We start from the raw sequence: 22139 nt of genomic DNA, 5'->3' as shown, positions 1-22139 counted from the left end.
ACTCGCCCCTTTCATTCCAGGTTCGCGCCTGCGCAGATGGCCGAGAGGCTGCCTTTTGACCCAGCCTGGTAGCCGTAGTCGGCTGGAGCGCCTGCCGCGGGGGATTCTGGGAGAATATGGCGGCCGCCGTTCACCCCCGAGTTGTCCGGGTCCTTCCAATGTCACGTAAGTGTCACCGGGAACGGCGGCCCCGGATGGGGAATCCGAGATGCAGATCTAAAGTTTTGGGAGTGGCGCCGTGCTGCAACGGTCGCGTTGAGTCCCTGGGCCCCCTGGTTTTTCTAAGTCTGCAACTGCCTCTGTCCGGTTTCTCCTTTCTCTCTCCTCCGGCTCATATACTAAGTTGTGCCCTTGGGAAAGGGCCTTCGCGGAGAGAACGTGAGCAACGCGAAGGGAAGAGGAGAAAAGAGGAGAAAGTTGGGGGGGGGGGGTGGCATGTAAAGGATCCAGAGACTCAGAGTACTGATACGGCTGTAAGGTTGCTGTTTTAAGTTGCTTAGTCGTCTCCGACTCTTTTGAGACCCCAAGAACTGTAGTCCATCAGGCTTCTCTGTCTATGGGATTCTCCAGGTAAGAATACTGGAGTGGGTGTAGTCCCTTCTCCAGCTGATCTTTCCGACCCAGGGATCGAACTCGCGTTTCCGGTGTCTCCTGCATTGGCAGGCGGATTCGTTACCTCAGCCACCGGGGAAGCCTTGAGTTTGGTGTTATAAGAAATATTGGGCAGAGAAAGAGACATGCCCTATGATACAGTTTATATGTAGAATGTAAAAAATAATAATGTAAGTGATGAACTTATTTACAAAACAGAAATAGACTCATAGACATAGACAAGGAACTTAATGGTTACCAGGGGAAAGGATGGGTGCGGGGGGATAGCGAGTTTGGGATTGACACGTACACACTGCTATGTTTAACACAGATTGGCTCAGATGACAGAGAATCCGCCTGCAATGTGGGAGACCTGGGTTCGATCCTGGGTTGGGAAGATCCCCTGGAGAAGGGCATGGCAACCCACTCCAGTATTCTTGCCTGGAGAATTCCCATGGACAGAGGAGCCTGGCGGACTACAGTCCATGGAGTCGCAAAGAGTCTGACAGAACTGAGCGACTAAGCACAGCACAACCAACAAGGACTATTGTGCAGTGCAGAGAACTCTGCTCCACATTATGTAACAGCCTAAATAGGAAAAGAGTGTGAAAAGAATAGATGTAAGTATATGTATAACTGAATCACTTGCTCTACACCTGAAACTAACACAGCATTGTTAGTCAACTATACTCCAATATACAGTACATTTTTTTTTTTTTTAAGAAATATTGAGGGGCAGGATAGGAATCTGAAATGGATGGGGAAAAAAGGGATAGTGGAGGAAAGATTGACTTTATGACTTTGTGAAAACTCTGAATCAGTCTTAACTTCAGATTCTGTGTATGACAGTGGAAATGATCATACCACAACATCAGGGAGTTTCTGAGAAGATTCAGTAGATTCAAGTAGTATTTATAGTAGTACTTTTCCAAATCAAAATAAAGGAAGAAGAATAAAGGAATACCTGAAGATTTGTCTAAGTAGAGTTTATTGTCCCTTCTGTTCTGATTGGATCTTCTGTGGTCCTCAAGTTGAAAGCACACATTTGCTCTTCCACTCACTAAGAGAGACTAGAAAAGCAAGGAAATTGGGAGTACAGCTTCATCATTATTTCACTCTCCTGTCCTTCACAAACATGCCCTGTGTCAGTCTCCAAAAATTGCATTTTCCCATTATGTATTTCAGTTATTACAGAATATCATTTGCTCTCAAAATTAGGTGCATGTCAGAATCATTCTTAGAGCTTTATAATATTAAACAGAAATAGGGACTCACTGAAGAGCTATTGAATCAGAATTTTTGAGACTGGCTCCTTCCACTTTACATTTTAAAAAGCTCCACAGGTAGTTCTAATGTTCAGCTGAGTTGAGAGCAGCAGTATTTGGGGGATTCCTTTTTATTTTCCATCTTGGGTAGAACAACTCCACACCACTGGGCAGGTGCTTGGTACACACCATTTACAAAGGATGGTTTCTTAGCCTGACTTCTTTGCAGAGACATTTGCTGGCTCTTGTTAAACTGTTACGTTGGTGTCACGTAATGTAGATTGTGAATCAAATAACTGCGATTTATTGAGTACCTGCTGTCGGCTAACCACAGTCATAGACATTTATATACATTTCTTTTCCCCTTTAACTAAATGTTTTTTTCCTAACTGATGCCATACCTTATGCTCTTTACCACTCTGCTTTGTTGTCTCTGATAAAGTAAGCTTTTGAGTAAACTCTGGAGAGTTCAGTCTAGTGTGTAACGTAATCAAAACACTACAGAACTGTGTAAAACACGGTGAAATGCAGGGAGACTACTAAGTACCAGAGGAAGTCAGAAAAAGGAAAGATTAAATGGCAACCCACTCCAGTGTTCTGGCCTGGAGAATCGCATGGACAGATGGTGGGCTATACAGTTCATGGGGTTGCAAAGAGTCGGACACGACTGAGCGACTTCACTTTCACTTAGATCATTTGAAATTGGGAGGGAAAATTGAAAGGCTTGTGGAGAATTTCAATACTTCCACTGATTTTTGTTTGTTAGAGCTGTTATTATCTGGAGAGTCAGAGGGGTTGGGCTTTTTCCTGGCACTGGCAAGGACAAGTGGGTGAGAAGGGAAGCAGGAAGTAGAATTCTTTGGAGACAGTGAAATGACTTCCTGAAGATCTGAATCAGTAGGGAAGGAGGTTGAATACCTCCTTGGCATGTACGCCAAGTCGCCTCTGTTGTGTCTGACTCTTTGTGACCCCATGGACTGTAGCCCGCCAGGCTCTTCTGTCCATGGGATTTCCCAGGCAAGATTCGGGAGTGGGTTGCCATGCCCTCCTCCAGGGAACTTCCCAACCCAGGGATCAAATCCTTGTCTCTTACCTCTCCTGCATTGGTAAGCAGGTTCTTTACCACTAGTGCTACCTGGGAATCCCCATTAGATGGAATCAAATAATGGAGACCTTTGAAAGCCAAGTAGAACGTAGACCAGTGGTCATCCAAATGGGTTTCTAAGAGGAACCAATGATATATAAAAATACAGTATTAGGGCTTTAAAAAAATGTTTTCTGTAATAGTAATACTTAACACATAGTTCAAACTATATAGTAGACACTTTTCTAAGTGCTTTTATATATATTGCATAACGTGTATAACATACTGGAACTACATAGAAGGTGCATGTAATTTACAAATGATACTTAAAAAAAAAACCCACTGATGCAGTGTGCCAGCAAATGTGTTTGGAGACTATTGGTTTAGATATTAAGTAGGAAGCCAAAGTAGGTTTAATGAATAAAGAATATTATTCCCCTGATGGTGTTCCCAGTAAATGGAAGGAAATGGAGAGCCTGGAGTCAGGGGGTAATAACTTGTATTTGTGGAGGACCCCAGGTGGCACTAGTGGTAAAGAACCTGCCTGCCAATGCAGGAGACAGAGGAGATCCCAATTCGATCCCTGAGTCAGGAAGATTCCCTGGAGGAGAAAATGGCATTCCACTCCAGTATTCTTGCCTGGAGAATCCCATGGACAGAGGAGCCTGGCGGGCTACAGTGGTGAAGAGTCAGGGGTCGTGAAGAGTCAGGCAGACTGAGCTACTGAGCACCCATGAGCGTGCATACAGTGTGCAAGGTACATACATGTGCGAGGTACTTACCCATTTATTATTAATGTTCTCATCAGCCCTGTAAAATGTAAGCTCCATGCAGCCGGGACTTTGTCTGTTTTACTGTGCTACTCACAGTTTCTTGAATAGTGCTTAGTCTGTAATTGTTGAAAAAACAAACTGTGTGAGATGAGTGTAACATTACCTTCTGGGGATTTTCACAATAATAGTATCAATAAATGAAAGTAACTGTTACTCACGGAATGCTTCATGTGTGCGGGGTAACGTACTACATGCTTTGTACACGTGTACTCCAATCTTCTAGGACCCCTGGAGATGTTCATACCTTGCTCTGGTAATTCTCCTTATTTTGTTTGCTCTGGTCTTATCCTGTGCCCTAACTTCCTTACTCATTATTCTGATCATTCCCTTTCATACATTCTCGATCTTTCCCTTTCATACATTCTCAACTCCCCAATCTGTATCCCTTTGTCGTAAAACAAAACAACAACAAAAAAAATCAATGCTGATTAAATCAAGGTTTCTACATATTTCCTGCCTGCCCCCAAGCAGTGGAGAGCTGAGGTAAGGAACACTCCACATGAATTGACTGTTCTTATTTTAAATTCATAAATAAAAATCTCAAGTTAATTTTGAGCATATTTTCTAGGAAATTTGCTTTCCCTTTCTCCATATGACCAGTTGATGTTGCCAGTCTCCTAAGACTTCTAGCACATGCTCCTGTCTCACGTCCTCCTATTCTCAGCTTTACAGAGAATGCAAAGGAATCAGATGGGAACCATCCTTTCCCCACTAAAAATCTAAGGGCTGAGTTGGGGTGATTCTCTGCTCTCCCTCCTCTTACAGTGGATGAGCTTCTCCTGGTCTGATGGAAGGCCAGTCAGTTCCCTCCCTTGGTCTTTGGTTTCTTCCTCCCTTACCTCTTCTTCCCTCTCCTGGGTCGTTGACATTTTCCCTCTGCTGGGGGTTTTCCGTTAGCATATAAGTATACTATAATAGCCCATGTTAAGCAAACCCTTCCTTGTCTTCTTGTTCCTCTAGTCCTGTTTTTCTTAGTCCCATTACACCGCATCCCCCAAGAAGAATTTTCAGTACTCCTCTTAGGACCTCCCCACTGTACTCCTACTCCAGGAAAATTGTTCTTGTTCAGGCCACTTACAGCCAACATCTTCTAGATCCTAGCTATCTGCCCTCTGCTTATTTCCCTCTTCAGCAGCGTTTGATAGAGTTAACTATTCTCTCCATCCATCACTTTCTTCATTTGACTTCTGGATTACCATTTTCTTTTGTTTTCTCTCTTTTTCAATCTCCTTTGCTGGCTCTTTGGTTTAGTCACAGAACCTCCCCGAGCTATGGTTTTCTGGTCTACAAAGTGGCAGTAAAGAGAATGTGAAATAAAATATTACCTAAGAGTGATGCTGGATGCCTCTGTAAGTTTAGGTGTTATTTAGATATTATTATTTTGTTACTATTATGTGTTTGTTTTTAATGTCTGTGGTTTCAGTAACTGTTCGGTAAGCTAGGCTCTTTCTCCAATTCCACACATTTGGATAGGGAAAAACAGTGGTTTCTGGGCAGTCATCTCAAGTAAGCAGACACAGACTTACTTTCTTAGCAGCTTACTCATCAACTTTGGATGATTTTCAGTAGTGTTGTACTAAAGAGTACAGTCTGAATTGCACTCTTAAAAAAAAAAAATCATCTTTCATCTCTGCGTCCAGCCCATATCATCAGCTCTACTTTGATTCATCATCAGTTTCACAGTCTGTTCCAGGCACGTCTTTTGCTGTTCCCTGCAGTGCTCTTGCCTAGAAAATCCCATGGACGGAGGAGCCTGGTAGGCTGCAGTCCATGGGGTCGCTAGAGTCGGACACGACTGAGCGACTTCACTTTGACTTTTCACTTTCATGCATTGGAGAAGGAAATGGCAACCCCCTCCAGTGTTCTTGCCTGGAGAATCCCAGGGACGGGGGAGCCTGGTGGGCTGCTGTCTATGGGGTCACACAGAGTCGGACACGACTGAAGCGACTTAGCAGCAGCACGTCTTTTGTTGTTCCCTGCACCGGGCTTATTCATTTCTACTCCTACATTGTTAGATGTGTTAGGTGTTGCACGTGGAAACCTCTCTTTGCTGTCATTACTCCTCAAACCTTTCTCAGAATGCTTTATTCAGGAATCCTTCCTCAAGGTCATGTAACTTATTCTGCCTTTAGTTTGCATTCTTTCTACTCCTTTCATGGGGAGGTTTATACCCTCTTAATTTGTAATTGCTGATTATTTTTCATAAGGTGATTTATCTTTCTAGGTAAATTATAGCCTATAGGACAGGGAGTTTGTTCTAATCTTTATACGGTTTCTGTATGTCCTGTGGATTCTTTGTTGCGGTCATTTGTATTTATTGTTGCGGTTGGCACTTCAGTTATAACTTGTAATTCAAAAGTTAGCTTTGCACTGTTACCTAAGTAAGTGAAAATACCGAGAGCAAAATAATGTTGCATTTCCAGGAAGAGAAGCTGTCTGTATTCATGGTCACTTTTGTGTGTGTTCTGGGTTTTCTTCAAGGTTCTTCTGTTCCTGCCCTAGCCGCCTCTGTGTTTCACAGCCCACCCCAGCGCCAGCTTCATCATGCAGTCATACCACATGGGAAAGGTGGGCGTTCCTCCGTCAGTGGGATTGTGGCCACTGTGTTTGGAGCAACGGGATTCCTGGGCCGCTATGTTGTCAACCACCTTGGTAAGTCAAGTTCCTCAAGTCCAACAAACTCCAGAGCTCTTTATGATGTTTCCCTACTGAGAAGCTGTGAGCTCTGTTTCTTTTCATTGTCACAGTGTTTTGAATTCCTCCTATCTTGGATTTATGAAGTTTTGGACTCCTGTACATTCAGAGCAGGCGCAGGCTTCTTGTACAGGACGTTAATACAGAAATAGGGAACCCTGAAAAGTTACGATATTTCTGTTGCTGTTGTGTGCTCCGTTGTGTCTGACTCTTTGCAGTCCCATGGATTGTAGCCTTCAGGCCCCTCTGTCCATGAGATTTCCCAGGCAAGAATACTGGAGTAGGTTTCCATGCCCTTCTCCAGGGGATTTTCCCCACCCAGGGATCAAACCCTTGTCTCTTGTGTCTCCTGCTTTGGCAGGTGGGTTCTTTATTGCTACGCCACTTGGGAAGCCCTATGACATCTTGAGCATAATGGCAAAATATATTTTTTAAAGTAAGGATAGAAGTGATTCACGTAGCATACTAGAATATTCATTGGAAGGACGCATGATGAAGCTGAAGCTCCAGTACTTCGGCCGACTGATGCAACAAGCCAACTCATTAGAAAAGACCCTGATGTTGGGAAAGGTTGAAGGCAGGAGAAGGGGATGACAGGATGAGCTGGTTGGATGCCATCACTGACTCAATGGACATGAGTTTGCGCAAGCTCCGGGAGATGGTGAAGGACAGGGAAGCCTGGCGTGCTGCAGTCCATGGGGTGGCAAAGAGTCGGACACAACTGAGCGACTGAAGAACAAAAACAGTCATACTAGAACTGAAATGTTTACCAAATCACTGCTATATAATGTAATTGTATTATGTTAATGTTGACCCTTGCTTCAACCCGTTCTTTTCTAGGTCGCATGGGGTCACAGGTGATTGTCCCCCACCGCTGCGAGCCATATGACACCATGCACCTTCGTCCCATGGGTGACCTGGGCCAGATCATCTTTATGGTGAGAGCCCGGCTTACTGATCATTGGAGCCGACTAATGTAAACTGCTAAGGTCATTTCTGGGAGAGAGAGGTAGTATAACCAAGCAGCAGTCTCCTGCCAAAGTGGACCAAGGGCGATCTCCATTCACAGGCCATTCTTGTAAACCCTAGTCCAGCGCTTAGCAGACTTTTTTCCCTAACAAACCAGACAGGAAATATTTTAAGCTTTGCAGGTCATGATTACCCAGCTCTGCCCTTGTAGTTTGAAAGCAGCCATGTGCGTGCTTAGTTGCTCAGTCGTGTTTGACCCTTTGTGACGCCATGGACTGTGTCCCGCCAGGCTCCTCTGTCTGTGGAATTTCCCAGGCAAGAATACTGGAGTGCATTGTCATTTCCTTCTCCAGGGGATCTTCCTGACCCAGGGATTGACCTGCATCTCCTGCATTGGCAGGAGAGTTCTTTACCACTGAGCCACCTAGGAAGCCCCCAAAACAGCCATAGACAGTGTGTGAACAAATGGGAGTGGCAGTGTTCTGATAAAACTTTATTTACAAAGTTAGGTTGCAGGCTGGATTTGCCTGGGGTCATAGTTTGCCAGCCCCTGCTCTTAACCCATGCCGGACAGTAACCTTTGGCCACATTGGCTCTTGAGCCCTTGAAATGTCACTTGGTCTGGATTGAGGTATGCTGTAAATGAAAGACTTGGTTCAAAGGCAATACTATTCAATATATCATTAGTAATTTTTCACATTTATTACATATTGAAATAGTATTTTGAGTATGTTGGGTCCAATAAGGTAAACTATTAAAGTGAATTTCACCTGTTTCTTTTCATTCTTTTAAATGAGGCCAATAGAAAAATCAGAATTACATGTGTTCCTCATATTATATTTCTCCTGGACAGTGTTTCTCTAGACAGAGAAGATTACAAACAGGGTGATTTATAACCTGGCTAGCTTTGCATAGACTTCACTTGAAACACTTCTTGCTGAGTGTTCAGTGTTGTTACTCTTCAGCCTTCAGGTTCTTCCTTTAGGCCAGTAGTTGCCAGTAGGGCAGGGCAGTGGTGTGGGCTGGGGAGAGCCTTCAAGGGAGTGGTGAAAAATGTGTGCCCTTTTTGGTTGTCATGTGGCTGGAGTCCATATGGTTTATTAGGTGGGGACCAGGGATGCTGAGCATTCTCAAGTGCACAGAATGGTCCTTTCCACAAAGAACTATGCTGTCCCAGTGCCTGCAGTTTCTGTAGAGAAACACTCGGGGCCTGGATGCCTGGCTCAGCTGTTCACATAGCTGACTTCTCTTTCATCATCCTCACGGGGCCTGCACTCTTCCACTGACACATTTTGCTCTTTTAAAAAATGTTTGTGTTACAGGACTGGAACGGGAGAGACAAGGACTCAATCCGAAGAGCTGTGGAGCACAGCAGCGTGGTCATCAATCTGGTCGGGCGAGAGTGGGAGACCCAGTGAGTCTTGGCCTCCTGTTTCCTGTCTCTTCTTTGCAGAGGGCTGAGGGTGCAGTGGGCGTTTCTTGGGCACGTAACATGCCAGGGATTGTAGCTGTGACATTTTAGGTCGTTCGTCAGTGTTGACTGAACACCCTTTTCACACCTAGGGGCCACACTCCCCACTTGACCCCTCCCTTCTTCCCACACACCCCGACTAGTGTGCAGACATTGTGACATGCTGCTTGTGAAAAACCAGTTTAAGTCATGCGAGCGCAGTGGGTGTCATCCCCTTGCCGGCATCGCCCCGTGGGTCCTGTGTTTGGATCTTTCCAGCTGGGATGGGCTAGGAAGGACGGTTCTCCTGTTCCCCAGACTGACAAGCTACACACTGGCTTTCCTCGTGTGAGTAGTGTTCTCAGTCTGTTCTTCTGTTGTTAATCAAGGATAGCATGAGTGCCTGTTTGCGAGTGATTTTTAGCCCCTGTGTGTGTTGTTTATCAAAAGGTAAGGTTGTGGTTTTTTTAACTTTTCATTTTGTATTGAGGTGTAGCCGATTAACAGTGTTGTGACAGTTTCAAGTGCGCAGCCGAAGGGGTTTGAATCCTCTGGTTCCGCAGCTCTTGGTTTATGCCCCTTTCTCCGCACTTGTGAGAGTTTAACTTAGATGTGTTCAAGGTGTGTCTGCCTTGTCACGTGTTGCTAAGTTCTCTGATGACTTTCGGGTCCTACCCAGCCTTCCTAGCCCCGAGCTGACTCTCACAGCCCTGATGACTTGCGGGTCCTACCCAGCCTTCCTAGCCCCGAGCTGACTCTCACAGCCCTGATGACTTGCGGGTCCTACCCAGCCTTCCTAGCCCCGAGCTGACTCTCACAGCCCTGATGACTTGCGGGTCCTACCCAGCCTTCCTAGCCCTGAGCAGACTGTCACAGCCCTGATGACTTGCGGGTCCTACCCAGCCTTCCTAGCCCCGAGCTGACTGTCACAGCCCTGATGACTTGCGGGTCCTACCCAGCCTTCCTAGCCCCGAGATGACTGTCACAGCCCTGTGTACAGAGCAGGCACGTAGTTTATGTTATTGCATCGAATTGGTGAGTGGTGTGTGTTTTTTTTAGTTTCCTTTTTTCCCTCTGAGGGAAACAAAGGCCCAGGAATAAGAAATGATCTCTCCTCCAGCACCCAGCGCTTCCTCCCTCCCCACCCAAACAGTGCAGCCAGACGTTGTTAGAGGGCCTCAGCCTTGGGGAGCCTTGAGGGCAGAGGACAATACCTATGCTGTTTGATCACTTATAGTCAGCCTGACATTATGTGTGGTAATGACAGTGAGCAGGCCTGTAAAATTAAAAAAAAAAAATTATTACCTTTGACTTTGGGTTAAATCGTTGCTATTTAAAAGCTTAACTATTATGAATCCCAGCAATCATGGAAACCAGCTTATCATAGAAAGCTTTGCAATCCCAAGTCAAGTGTCCTTAACCACCCCCTGTTTTTTCCTTCCAGAAACTTTGACTTTGAGGATGTTTTTGTCAAGATTCCCCAAGCCATTGCTCAAGTGTCCAAAGAAGCTGGAGTTGAAAAATTTATTCACATTTCACATCTGAATGCTGATATTAAGAGCTCTTCTAAGTATCTGAGAAGCAAGGTATAGAACAAGTCAATTTGGAAAGTGGTTCACAGAGCTTGGGTTTCTTGGCCCCTTAGGGGCGTGAGTTAAGTGAGAAAGGTTTCTCACCCACATGTCCAGAATTAGGGGATTTCTAGTTCTCATGTCTAGGGTGTGATTGTTGTGTGGGTGAGGCGTGGTTGGGTGTCTTCTGTTTGCAGGGAACTGTGCTAAGTGGCTGCAGAGATGGGTGGCTCATCCTGTTACCTGCCCTCAAGAGTGTAAAGTTTCTTAGTGCGTAACAGAATTACAGGCTAAGCACAAAAGGTAGAGTCTGATTCCTGTACCAGAGTCATACCCGTGTCACCCAAGCTCCGTGTCACCCAAGCTCAAGGACCGTCTTTCTTTCCCTGACCCCTGCATAGTCTTGCCTTAAGCCTTTGGAGGGGTGATGTGAAGGCTGGGGTGACAGGATAAATATTTGCGAGGGAAGATGGCTGTTCACGTTGTAGTTAGCCTTCCTGGACTCCCAGAAGCCCCACTGTGGTCCCAGTTGTGCCTGGAGATGGACCAGCCTGGTTTGGAGTCGGTCTGTAACCAGAGACGTTTTATCATCATGGACGCAGGAGGGGCTGTGGTGCCTGGAGCTGCCTTCGGCATATGGTTCCTGCCATGAGGAGTCTGCTTGGGGTCCGGCTGATAAGGACCTCAGAGTTCCTTGACACTGGCTCCAGCTGTTGGATCCACTGTAATCTCTAACTGAACAAATCATTTATTAAGCACCTTCCGTGTGCTCCATGGTGTAGTGGGTGCTGGGGAGACATGGTCTTAGCTCACATCTAGTTTCTAATCCATTAACGAAAATAATTCCACATGCACCAGGTGTTGCTGAGTAGCTTGGGGAATCTTAATCCTCAATATCAACATTCCTGGCAAGAAAAAATAGGGATTGGTTAAGAATACCTGACTCAGGATTTCAAAGCTATCTGTGAGAAGCTGGTTTTCATACTGTTGCTCGAATTCAGAATATAATAATTAAACTTTTAAATGGCAGTGGTTTAACCCAAAGTCAGGAGAGTGAAGGCAGAGGTGGGCCATGGACTCTAGTCTGGAGCAGATGTCAGCGAGGGTTGGTATGGAGGAAGGCAGAAACAGTGGACTGGGGTCCTGGGCAGATGAAGGGTTGCGTCTCAGGAGCAGAAGAGCAGGGAACAGGTAGGCTGGCAGCCCAGGAGCTTGTCAGCGGAGAGTAGCTCAGAGGAGGGGTGCTTGGGGATGCTCTGATCTGTGGCATCCAAGTTGAGAGTTGGGGGAGTGGGGTGGAGACGAGGTTTTTGGAGTTGAGAAGCTCAAGAAACTGAGGTCTGAGTCCTCTGGGCTCTGATGCCACCCCTGGCGGGCATGGATGGGAGGGAAGGCCAAGCTAGGTGCTGACAGCTATACTGACCAAGGGGCCTTATCTCAGAAGGGACAGAAGATCCTGAGAGAGGGTGTCGCAGCAGAGGAGGTGAGGAAGGAGGGCCCCATGCCCAGTCCTCTGGGCCGGCGTGCCCTGCTGCCACTTCCGTTGCTGTAGCCTCCTGCACTCCACCCTCCTTTCTCTGGCAGGTTGCTCATAATTGACGCAAAGCAGAGAATCTGTGATTGGAAGGAAAAATGGAGGCCAGAAAAAAATCTGTTCTGATTTTTCTCCTTCCTTCTTCTGCATAAGGTTCCCTGGAATCAATATGGAAAGAAGCCCAGCAAGAGCTAAACGCTGCAGGGCTCTTTTGTGTGTCATTTTCTTTTTAAATTCTGTGTACACAAATCCCCCCACTTACTGCTGGGATTACATTCCCAGACCCCCAGTGGATGCCTGAAACCAGGGATGGTACAGAGCTCTCTAGTATACGCTTTGCTTATCCTGTACATACATGCCTGTGATCAAGTTTCACGTATAAATTAGGCACAGAAAGAGATTGACAACAGTAACTACTAATAAAAAAGAGCAGTTATAATCAGTTCAGTCGCTGAGTCGTGTCCGACTCTTTGCGACCCCATGAATCGCAGCACGCCAGGCCTCCATGTCCATCACCAACTCCCGGAGTTCACTCAAACCCATGTCCATCGAGTTGGTGATGCCATCCAGCCATCTCATCCTCTGTCCTCCCCTTCTCCTCCTGCCCCCAATCCCTCCCAGCATCAGAGTCTTTTCCAATGAGTCAACTCTTCCCATGAGGTGGCCAAAGGATTGGAGTTTCAGCCTCAGCATCAGTCCTTCCAATGAACACCCAGGACTGGTCTCCTTTTAGGATGGACTGATTGGATCTACTTGCAGTCCAAGGGACTCTCAAGAGTCTTCTCCAACACCACAGTTCAAAAGCATCAGTTCTTCGGCGCTCAGCTTTCTTCACAGTCCAACTCTCACATCCATACATGACCACTGGAAAAACTATAGCCTTGACTAGACGGACCTTTGTTGGCAAAGTAGTGTCTCTGCTTTTGAACATGCTGTCTGGGTTGGTCATAGCTTTCCATATAATAGGTTGTAATAAAAGTGGTGTGAATGCAGCACCCCCACCCTGTCTTTCGCTCCGTCTGCTCACTGTGCTCACCCTTCTTTTCGTGATAATGTGAGATTCATGTGCCAGCAGGCCTGAGGAGGAGGACCTGAGATTTCCCCACACCACTCAGAGCAGCGTGCACTTTAAAAACTTAGCCAGTATTTCTGGAATTTTCCATTTAATATTTTTAGGTTACAGTTGACTGTGGGTAACCGAAAGTGGGAAGCAAAACTGCACATAAGGTGGGGCAGGGGGTGGTGGTGCCTCTAACTGAGTGTTATCATAGGATGCCCTTAGCCTGGAGGCAGACATGACCTGGAAGGACCCGTGGTGTTCTGACAGCGGAAGGACGTTCTGATAGTGGAAAGATGGAGCTTTTGCTCACTTACTGCAGAGCTCTTTTGTGTTTGGCTGTCTAGGCTGTTGGAGAGAAGGAAGTGAGAGAGACGTTTCCAGAAGCCACCATCATAAAGCCGGCTGAAATCTTCGGCAGAGAGGACAGATTCCTCAATTATTTTGCAAGTAGGTTTTCTCCCTTCAAATAGGAGAATGGCCGTCTTGGCGTCATCTATTCAGTACTTCCATTTCCTGCGTATCTGTGGTGCTACACTGATCACACACTACACGTCTGTTTCCACCTGTCTTTTTCTGGGCTTCTTGTGTTGCCGACCTGTGGATTAGAACAGCTAATAGAGCTGCGCCTCGGGAGTGGCCGTGCACCCAGCAGTGCAGAGCAGACGACCAGTAGCCAAGCTGTGGTCCTCTGTCCTTGTTCCTCCTGTCCCTAAATATTGGACCACCCTCTCACTTCCTATGTTTGTTGTGTGAAGAACAAATAAAGGTGGCTGCCTCTTAATAAGATCATTCACTCCCGCAGAGTCAGCTACATTTATTTATTTTTACTACACAAAATAGTTATACCAGCTCGGAACACCCAGAGACAGGAGGGTCTTCAGGCAGGTGAGGCCTTCTAAGATGGTGCTTTCTTCTGCCAGATATCCGCTGGTTTGGTGGCGTCCCTCTTATTTCCCTGGGCAAGAAGACTATGAAACAACCAGTATATGTAAGTACCCTGGATAAAGGAGCTTTTGCCGAATTCAAGATCGAAGTGATCAATTTTCAGGTTTTCTCCTACTTCTGTAAGTTCTGACATTTTTGTCTCTGTCAGATTGCTTTGACTGACTGTTTCTCAGTGTACTGGAGAGGTACAGGTACCCTGTGTGTTTTCACTTGTTCATTCACCCGAGAAGTGTCTTGAGGAGTATCACTGGGATATTCACAGTGTCACTGGGCATATCTGTGAGGACACAGATGTGTGCTGCCTCACGCTGGCCCCAGTCAGGGGCAGGTCAGCATGGCTGTCGTCAGGCAGTGTGACAGGTGTGGGCAGGGAGGGGGTTTCACGTAGGTACGGCAGAGGACAAATTTGGAGGTCAGGCAAGGCCTCCAAGGAAGTGACATCTTAGGGGAGACCCTGAAGATGACTCGCAACTGGTCAGAGGCAGTGGGTGGGTGGAGTGGCCCAGGCAGAAGGGACCAGATGTCAGGGAGCAGAGGTGAGAACCGTGTGGATTCCGTGTGGTGATGAACCAGGGTTTCTCAGCTGGAACACTGCACTTTCTGGGTGGGATTACGCTTTGTTGTGGGGCTGCTGTGGGACGGCCTCCAGCCACCAGATGGCAGTAGCTCCCCTGCAAACTGTGCCAATTAAACCTCTCCAGGCATTTGCCCAAGACTCCTGGGGCCAGAATCACCCCCCAGTGAAAACCGTGGGGTCTGATATCATATGGACTATTATGTTATATGTATATTATATATTATTATATATCATAAGATTATTCTGAAAGTCAAAATGGTAGAATATTGGGTGTTCCCTGTGGTTCAGCCTCATGGTTTGTGACAGCGTGGTGACAGACGAGGAAGAGGAGAAGGATGATGACGACGGGGTGAGACTGGAGCTGGTGGGACAGGCCTGGGCATGGCCTGGAGATAAACATGCTCCCACTGGAGAAAGTATTGATTTCGGTGACCTTCCACATGGAGCTGATTTGAGTCCTTGAGAAGTGGCTTTTAGAAGTTTTCTGAAAGCAGACAGTGATGTCATTTTAATTGCATTATTTTGTGGTGATCGATGTGGCTTGCTCTCCTCCTCCCTCCCTTTTTTAAATTCTCTCCCACAGCTCTCTATTGCTCTCTCTTTCAGCAATTACTGAAACATGTGTTATAATTTCTCGTAGATTGTGGATGTCACCAAAGGAATTATTAATGCAATTAAAGACCCGGATGCCAGAGGGAAAACTTTTGCCTTTGTTGGGTGAGTGACTGGAGTTTGACTTTAAAATCGTACAGCCTATTAAAATAAAAGGATTGTGACTTACAACAACAGTAATTTCTAGACATGTTACTCACAGGCTTATTGTTGCCTTTTTCAGAAATGAACAACTTGAAAATACATAAAATAAGTTTATTTACAATGCCATCAAAAAGAATAAAATACCTATGTATAAATTTAACAAAAGAAACACAAGACTTGTATACTGAAAATTACATAGCATTGAGGAGGAAAATGAAGGAAAACCAAAATAAATGGCAAGACATTGTGTATCCTTGGGTTGGAAGAGTTGATATTGTTAAAGTGGCAACTTTTCCCAAATTGATCTGTCTATTCAACTTGATGTTACCAAATTTCAAGCAGGTTCTTTTTTTTGCAGATATTGACAAATTTATTCTAAATGTATACGGAAATACAAAAGACCCACCATAGCAAAAACCATTTTGACCAAGAAAAATAAACTTGGAGCACTTAAGCTTTCCAATTTCAAAACTTACTCGAACGTTCTAAAACAGTGTGACACTGGCATAGAGTAGACGTGTAGGTTAGTTAAACAGAACTGATAGTCTAGAAACCAGACTTCATGTTTATGGACAATGGATTTTCGAAGAGGCGCCATGACACCGCAATGGGGAAAGTAATCATCTTTTCAACAAATGGTACTATCCACATGCAGAAAGATGCCACAGATTCTGATTTCACACCATACGTGAAAAAATTAACTCAAAATAGACCAGAGACCTAACTGTAAAGGTTAAGCTAGAAAACTTTTGGAAGGAACATTTGGACCTGGGGTTAGGCAGAGATGTTGTAGATGTGACATCAGAAGCATACTCCACCAAAGAAACAAGTGGATAAATTAGACTTCATTGAAATTAAAAGCGTTTGTGCTTCATAAGGTATCATTAAGTAAAGGATGAAATAACAAGATCATCAGCTAAAAGGCAGAATGGGGTGGCAGAGAGAGGTATATGGAAAATTTGAGGATGCAGAGGAAGATAGGAGGCACCCCCTGAGAAAAGAGGGAAAGAGCACCTCCCCTCCCCCAGGAGCACTCAGTAGGACCGCAGAGCAGAGCTGAGCTTCTCCTTGAAGCTCATGATCAGAAATCTAAGGGGAGGCCCAGGAGTTTGTTCTCTGCAACTCTGTCTTGCTGGGGGCTCAGGTGCAAAGAAAACAGATACTTGGATTAACCAGAGAAGGGTTTTGCTCTGCAAGGATGGGAGAAGAGCCGGGGGATGAGGTTTTGTCAGGACATGTACAGAGGAATTACTACGGTGCTGAGCCATGGAATCTATGCTGGGAAGGACACAGCCTTCAGTGTGCCTTTCTCTGTGAGCAGAGACACGTAGACCATTCTGAGTCACAGTTAACGGAACTCAGAATGATGGGGGTTTGATGTTAAATGAAAAAGACATTACGGAATAGGATGACCTGTGTAATCTTATATTTATAAAAGCAAAAAATGAATAAGGGGAATAAGAAGGATATATTAAGTTTATTAGCTTCATCTTTGGCGGATGGTTTTTCCTTGTGCTAATCTGTATTTCCTATAGGACATACATGTTTTCCATTTTCACAAGAATGATGTTATCTTGTTAAACTAAAAGCAGAAGTGTGTGAGGAGCAGGTAGTCTGGAGAACTGTGAACCTTCTGTCCGTAGGCCCAGTCGGTACCTGCTGTTCGACCTCGTGCAGTACGTCTTTGCTGTGGCTCACAGGCCCTTCCTGCCGTACCCTCTGCCACACTTTGCCTATCGGTAAGTAAAGCGCTGCTTTTTGTGCTTCTGCGGATACTTCCCTTTGTGATGCTCCCCCCCAGGGGTTATAGGGAGTGTGTCCCTTGCGGTGAAATCTCAGAATCTCTAACCAGGAGGGGCTCCTGACGCCTTCTTGATGTCCATCTGGGAAAGAACCAGAGGAGCTTAAGAAAGGGAATGTGGCTTCATGGGTGAATAAACACCGTGATGGAAGATGGAATCTGTAGATCTTCACATTCTCCCACTAGAAGTCCTAGGTGTAATTGGCAGTGTCTTGCTTGGCAGATTGTGTAAAGGAGCAGTTAGGTTTCCCTGTTTTGTCCACTTGCCCAGGAGTGGGAAAGGGACCCTCCTTCATCAAGGCAGTCTGATCACATGGCTGGGGAAAGGAACTTGGCTGATGTAGCCGCTTCCTGCAGTTGCCTTGTCTGTTTTTCCTGCTTCTTGCCTCACTCTTTCCCATGTAGGTGTGTTGTTGTTGTTTAGTCGTTAAGTCGTGTCTGACTCTGACCTCATGCACTGTGGCCCACCAGGCTCCTCCGTCCATGGGATTTCCCAGGCAAGAATACAGGAGTGGGTAGCCATTCCCTTCTCCAGGGCATCTTCCTGACCCAGGGATCAAACCCACATCTCCTGCATTGGCAGGCGGGTCCTTTACCCCTGAGCTATCAGGGAAGCGCTGTAGGTTTAGCACCTTGGAATGATCACGTCACACACTAAGGTCATGGTTAGGGACACTTTCATGTCCAGTTTGCCAGAGATTGGTGAACCAACATGGCAGCTGAATTCTTCATTTGCTTGATCACTCAGCCACTCTACAAACATGTCTTGAATGCCAGCTGTGTCTTAGGCAATGTTCTAGGCACTCAGGATGTTACAGGAAATCCTCAAAAAGCCTGTACACTAACAGGTGTCAGAAAAATACAAAATTAGAAGGCTGTGTGGTGGGAAGATTCACTGCTGTGTTAGCATAGAACCAGGGCACAGAGCTGGAGGATTGTAAGTGGTGTTTTTTGGTTGTTTATGTTTTGTTTTGTTTTAAGCCAAAACTGTCCTTTTTGCCAGTGAAGCAGGTTGGACAGAATCTGAGGCTTGCTGAGTTCTTAGAGAACTTTTGACCTGTCTTCAGCTTCCTTTTCATTTTTTTCTTACCTCCCATTGGAATGATGTTTTTCAGGCTTTTAAAAAGCAGCAGAAGCCCGGGTTCAATGACTTTTTGCATAAAGGCCCCTTAGGACAAGCAGATTGGAGTAGAGCTGGCCCCATGGTTGCCCCTGGGGCACATGCTCCTTGCTCCGCCTCCAGTCCTCTGTGGGATGTGGGGGCCCCTAGGAATTCCTCGCGTGCCTCCTGACCCAAGGACACAGAAGACAGGAGCTCAGGTGACAGATGAGGAATCCCCCAGGTTTCAGTAGGATGAAGAGATGGCACCCAGGAGGCAGGTGGCCCTCTCGTCTGGGTTTTCTCTTGGCTTCCTGATTCAAACCCTAGATCTTAGGCGTCTCCTCACTTTTGGATCTCCTGCATCCTCAGGGCCCCTGCCTTAAGGCTCACGCTTTCTATCTTGCACAACACCTGCCTCTCCCCTTAATGGAAGCATATCTGAATATCTGGGGCTTAACTCTAATTGAGTTTGACAGGCGTCACTCAGCTGGATCTGTTTTGTTTGTCTTGTGGGTGGGGCAGCTGCACTCTGTCTTGGTTTTCCTGATTCACTGTCCCTTTGGTGGGGCCAAGGAGAGCTGGCCTTGGGGCAGGCAGGCAGGCCATCGGCTTGAAAGGAGAGGTGACCTCCCAGGCTGGGAGCCAGGAAGTTTGGGTGCTCATTAGTTTCTTTAAACACACTCAGTGACTTCCCAGCTCCCTGGCAGCATGCCATGCCTGGCGTGAACAGGGAGCAGAGATGCTCACCACGTGTGCCCTGTTCGTTCCTCTTCCAGATGGATTGGTCGGCTCTTTGAAATTAGTCCATTTGAACCCTGGACCACGAGGGATAAAGTGGAGCGGGTGAGTATGAGGGTGACCAGCTCTTGCTGGGTGAGTGATGGATGAGCGAATGTTGAGTTCGCTCCGGGGACCTCCTGGGTCAACTCCACGCGCAGTCTGCAGTCCCTGTGTCTCAGGTCAGCCCCGCCCATGTGCATGAACCTCACCCACGCCCAGCCTCTCCGGGCCCTGTCTTGGAGGTTTTCAGTTTTTCTCTCTCCCCTGGATCATCTCCACCCACGTACAGACATGCCTTCCTAGCTCTGTGTGTTAAAGCCCAGAGTCCCGCCCTCGGCCCATCCCATCTGCTGCTGCCCTGATCCGCTGTGTCCTTGTAAGTCAGACTTCCTGGAACAGCGGGCTGTACCTGGGGCTGCCAGCTTCTCACCTTCTCCCTGCTTAAATCCATTCCTTTCAGCTTTTATCTCCACTGTCCCCTTAAACGCTGCTCGTCCCAGGTCACCTGCGGTCTCTGCTGCCAGGCCCGGTGGTCAGCGCCCTGACCTCCTCTCATCTTGCTTCTCCTGCCCCATCGACCTCCCTGGCTCACCCTCTGTCCTTGGTCTCTGGTATTGGGGACCAAGGGCTCTGTCTTCTGCCCTTGTCTGTCCTGGCTCTTCCTCTGGAAGACTCTCACCTCGTTCCGTCTGTGCACTCATGGTGGCAGATTCAGTTCCCCACCTGGACTGCCTCCCGCCCACCCAGCGGCAAGCCTCCCATCTGTTTAGCCGTGTAGTCATCATCTGAAACCTGGCTTGTCAGCCGCAAACCCGCTTTTCTCCCAGGCCCTCTCAGCTCAGTTGATGGTATCACTGTTCTCTGATACTTAAACCCAAAATTGAGGCTTCCCCCTTGATTCCTTCCTTTCCTAACCCCTCTCCATGTAGACAGGACTGCCCTGTCCTTCCTGCTGGGCTGGGAGTGTTCTGTCTTTGAGTGTGCTGGAAAAGCAGCCCCCACAGCAGTGACTGCAGAGCACTTGAGACGTGGCTTGTGTGACGGCAGAAATAAGATTTGAATTTGGTAAAATTGTAATGTAATTCAAGTCACTGCTTTGGCTGGTGGCTGTTGTTCTGGACAGCACAGACCGGCCTGTCGGTACTGCTGGGCGACACTCAAGTGTGCACCTCCCTCTTCCTACCCTTTTGTTTAACGTTTTATTATGGAACTGTTTATCACAGTATTGATAATTTTCCACTTCTAGAAAAGTGGAGGATTGTCTCTCTTCTACCCACTCCAGTTCAGGCGGTAGGTCATTCCATCCTCTGGCCTGACTCCGGGTACCTCTCGTCCCCTGCGGTGCGCTGGTCGCTCCCTGTCTCACTGTCTCCATGCTGGTCTCCCTCACTGGTCATTTGCCCACTGTGCATAGAAGTGTTTCTAGAGAGGAAACAAAATAGATATACTCTGCTGCCTCTACCTTTGAAAACCTGTTCCCTCTTACTGACAAGCAGCAGCCATATTGTCCTCTGAGTGGTGTTTAGTCGCTCAGTCGTGTCTGACTCTGTGCAACCCCATGGACTGTAGCCCGCCAGGCTCCTCCGTCCGTGGGATTCTCCAGGCAAGAATACTGGAGTGGGTTGCCACGCCCTCCTCCAGGGGATCTTCCCGACCCAGGGATTGAACCCTCTTCTCCTGTATCTCCTGTACTGGCAGGTGGATTCTTTATCACTGAACCACCTGGGAAGCTCCCTCTGAATGTTACCTAAAAGAGAAGATGAAACAGTCCTTGGAGAACGATGTGAACAGGCAGCCATTGTCCCTGCTCTGATGTGCTGGGTCTAGAATCCAAGACCAGTTTCCAGGTGTCCTTTCTATGTTCAAGAAGGATGGGGCGGGAGAGCTGGTGGGCAGGACGCTCCAGCGTGTCTGACAGCTGCACCTCGTACATTTGTCACTGAGAAGTGTTGGGGCAGCAGGCCGGTGGGTTTTGGATTTGGTCTGGGGGTCACTGGGCAGCTCTCGGGGAAGGATGGTGGACGTGTCTGAGCTGGAGAGGTTGATGCTGCTGCAGGTATACACCCAGCCTCCTCGTTTGCTCGCGGATGAGCTGGAGTTTTTGGAATCTCCAGGCTTAACCTCTTTCCCTCCAAACAATGTGGGTTTAGGTTTTGAGATCCATAGTCAGCATTAGTCAGCCAGGTTAAGAAGAGCTGGAGCATCAAGGTTCACGGATTATTGCTGAGTGATCTTGATTCAGCAAAACCGAGGCAGAAAGCCATGCCTAGAGAACCCGCCGGTCCCATTTCTCTGCTGAGCTTATGGATCTGACAGTCCCTCCGCTCCATCCCAGACTGACTGCTCCTTCCCCTCACCTGAGCCCTGCGCTGTGCTTGGGGATAGACCTGGAGCTGACCCATGGGGCCTTGCCTTTCCCTCCGCGTGCAGGCCCTTCTCTGTACTCTGCTTCCGGTGGTCTCTGCCCCCTATCCACCAAAGCCAGTGAAGTCTCAGCGGCGGGACTCAGGCTGGCTCGTGGGTTGGAGCGTCTGCGAGGCCGGCTCTCAGTGCTCTCTGTGCCTCTTGTCTATCCGCAGATTCACACCACAGACAAGATCCTGCCTCACCTGCCAGGCTTGGAAGACCTGGGCGTTGAGGCCACGCCCCTGGAACTCAAGGCCATCGAGGTGCTGCGGCGTCACCGCACCTACCGCTGGCTGTCTTCTGAGATCGAGGACGTGCAGCCGGCCAAGACGGTTCCCACTAGTGGCCCCTGAGCTGCCCGCGGCTTTTGGTGTTGTTTGGGTCGCTACCAACCAGGCCACCTTTGGCGGAAAATCCTGTATATAGTGAATGAGAGCCTCTATTAAAACCTGAGATGACATTCTGTGGGCGCGTTTTCTTTCTTGATTTACAAAGGGAGAAACTCAACCACCTAGAATTTGAGCACAATTTTCCTTAATTGTATATATTTAATCCACGTACATCTTTTATTCTCTGAAATGCTGGAGGATTTTAATTTTCTTATTATTTATAATAGTGACACATACATCTTTCTGTTCTCTGAAATGCTGGAGGATTTCAGTTTCCTTCCGTCAGGCCACTTCTTGTGAATGTTCTAGAAGACGAAAACCTCTTTTTAAGG

General features: G+C 47.2%; 1 protein-coding gene across 1 annotated transcript; it reads left to right on the top strand.

Annotated features, from left to right (window-relative positions):
* Positions 1-57: 57 nt before the first annotated feature.
* NDUFA9 (NADH:ubiquinone oxidoreductase subunit A9) lies at positions 58-21878 on the top strand. The gene is made up of 11 exons (XM_061418185.1): positions 58-165; positions 6255-6425; positions 7308-7405; positions 8759-8850; positions 10331-10472; positions 13396-13498; positions 13972-14039; positions 15214-15290; positions 16973-17068; positions 19009-19075; positions 21592-21878. Exons 1-11 carry the CDS (start codon positions 117-119, stop codon positions 21769-21771), a joined length of 1143 nt encoding a protein of 380 aa, XP_061274169.1. The 5' UTR covers positions 58-116; the 3' UTR covers positions 21772-21878.
* Positions 21879-22139: the final 261 nt, after the last annotated feature.

This window comes from Bos javanicus, chromosome 5, assembly GCF_032452875.1.
Source record: "Bos javanicus breed banteng chromosome 5, ARS-OSU_banteng_1.0, whole genome shotgun sequence".
Taxonomy (NCBI): Eukaryota; Metazoa; Chordata; class Mammalia; order Artiodactyla; family Bovidae; genus Bos; species Bos javanicus.
This window is presented reverse-complemented; position numbering and strand designations above follow the sequence as displayed.

Coding starts and splice junctions, on each gene's coding strand:
- NDUFA9 (XM_061418185.1), top strand. CDS start 117: ATGGCGGCCGCCGTTCACCCCCGAGTTGTCCGGGTCCTTCCAATGTCA. Junction 14,040..15,213: donor CTATGAAACAACCAGTATAT/GTAAGTACCCTG, acceptor AATTTCTCGTAG/ATTGTGGATGTCACCAAAGG. Junction 15,291..16,972: donor AAAACTTTTGCCTTTGTTGG/GTGAGTGACTGG, acceptor TTCTGTCCGTAG/GCCCAGTCGGTACCTGCTGT.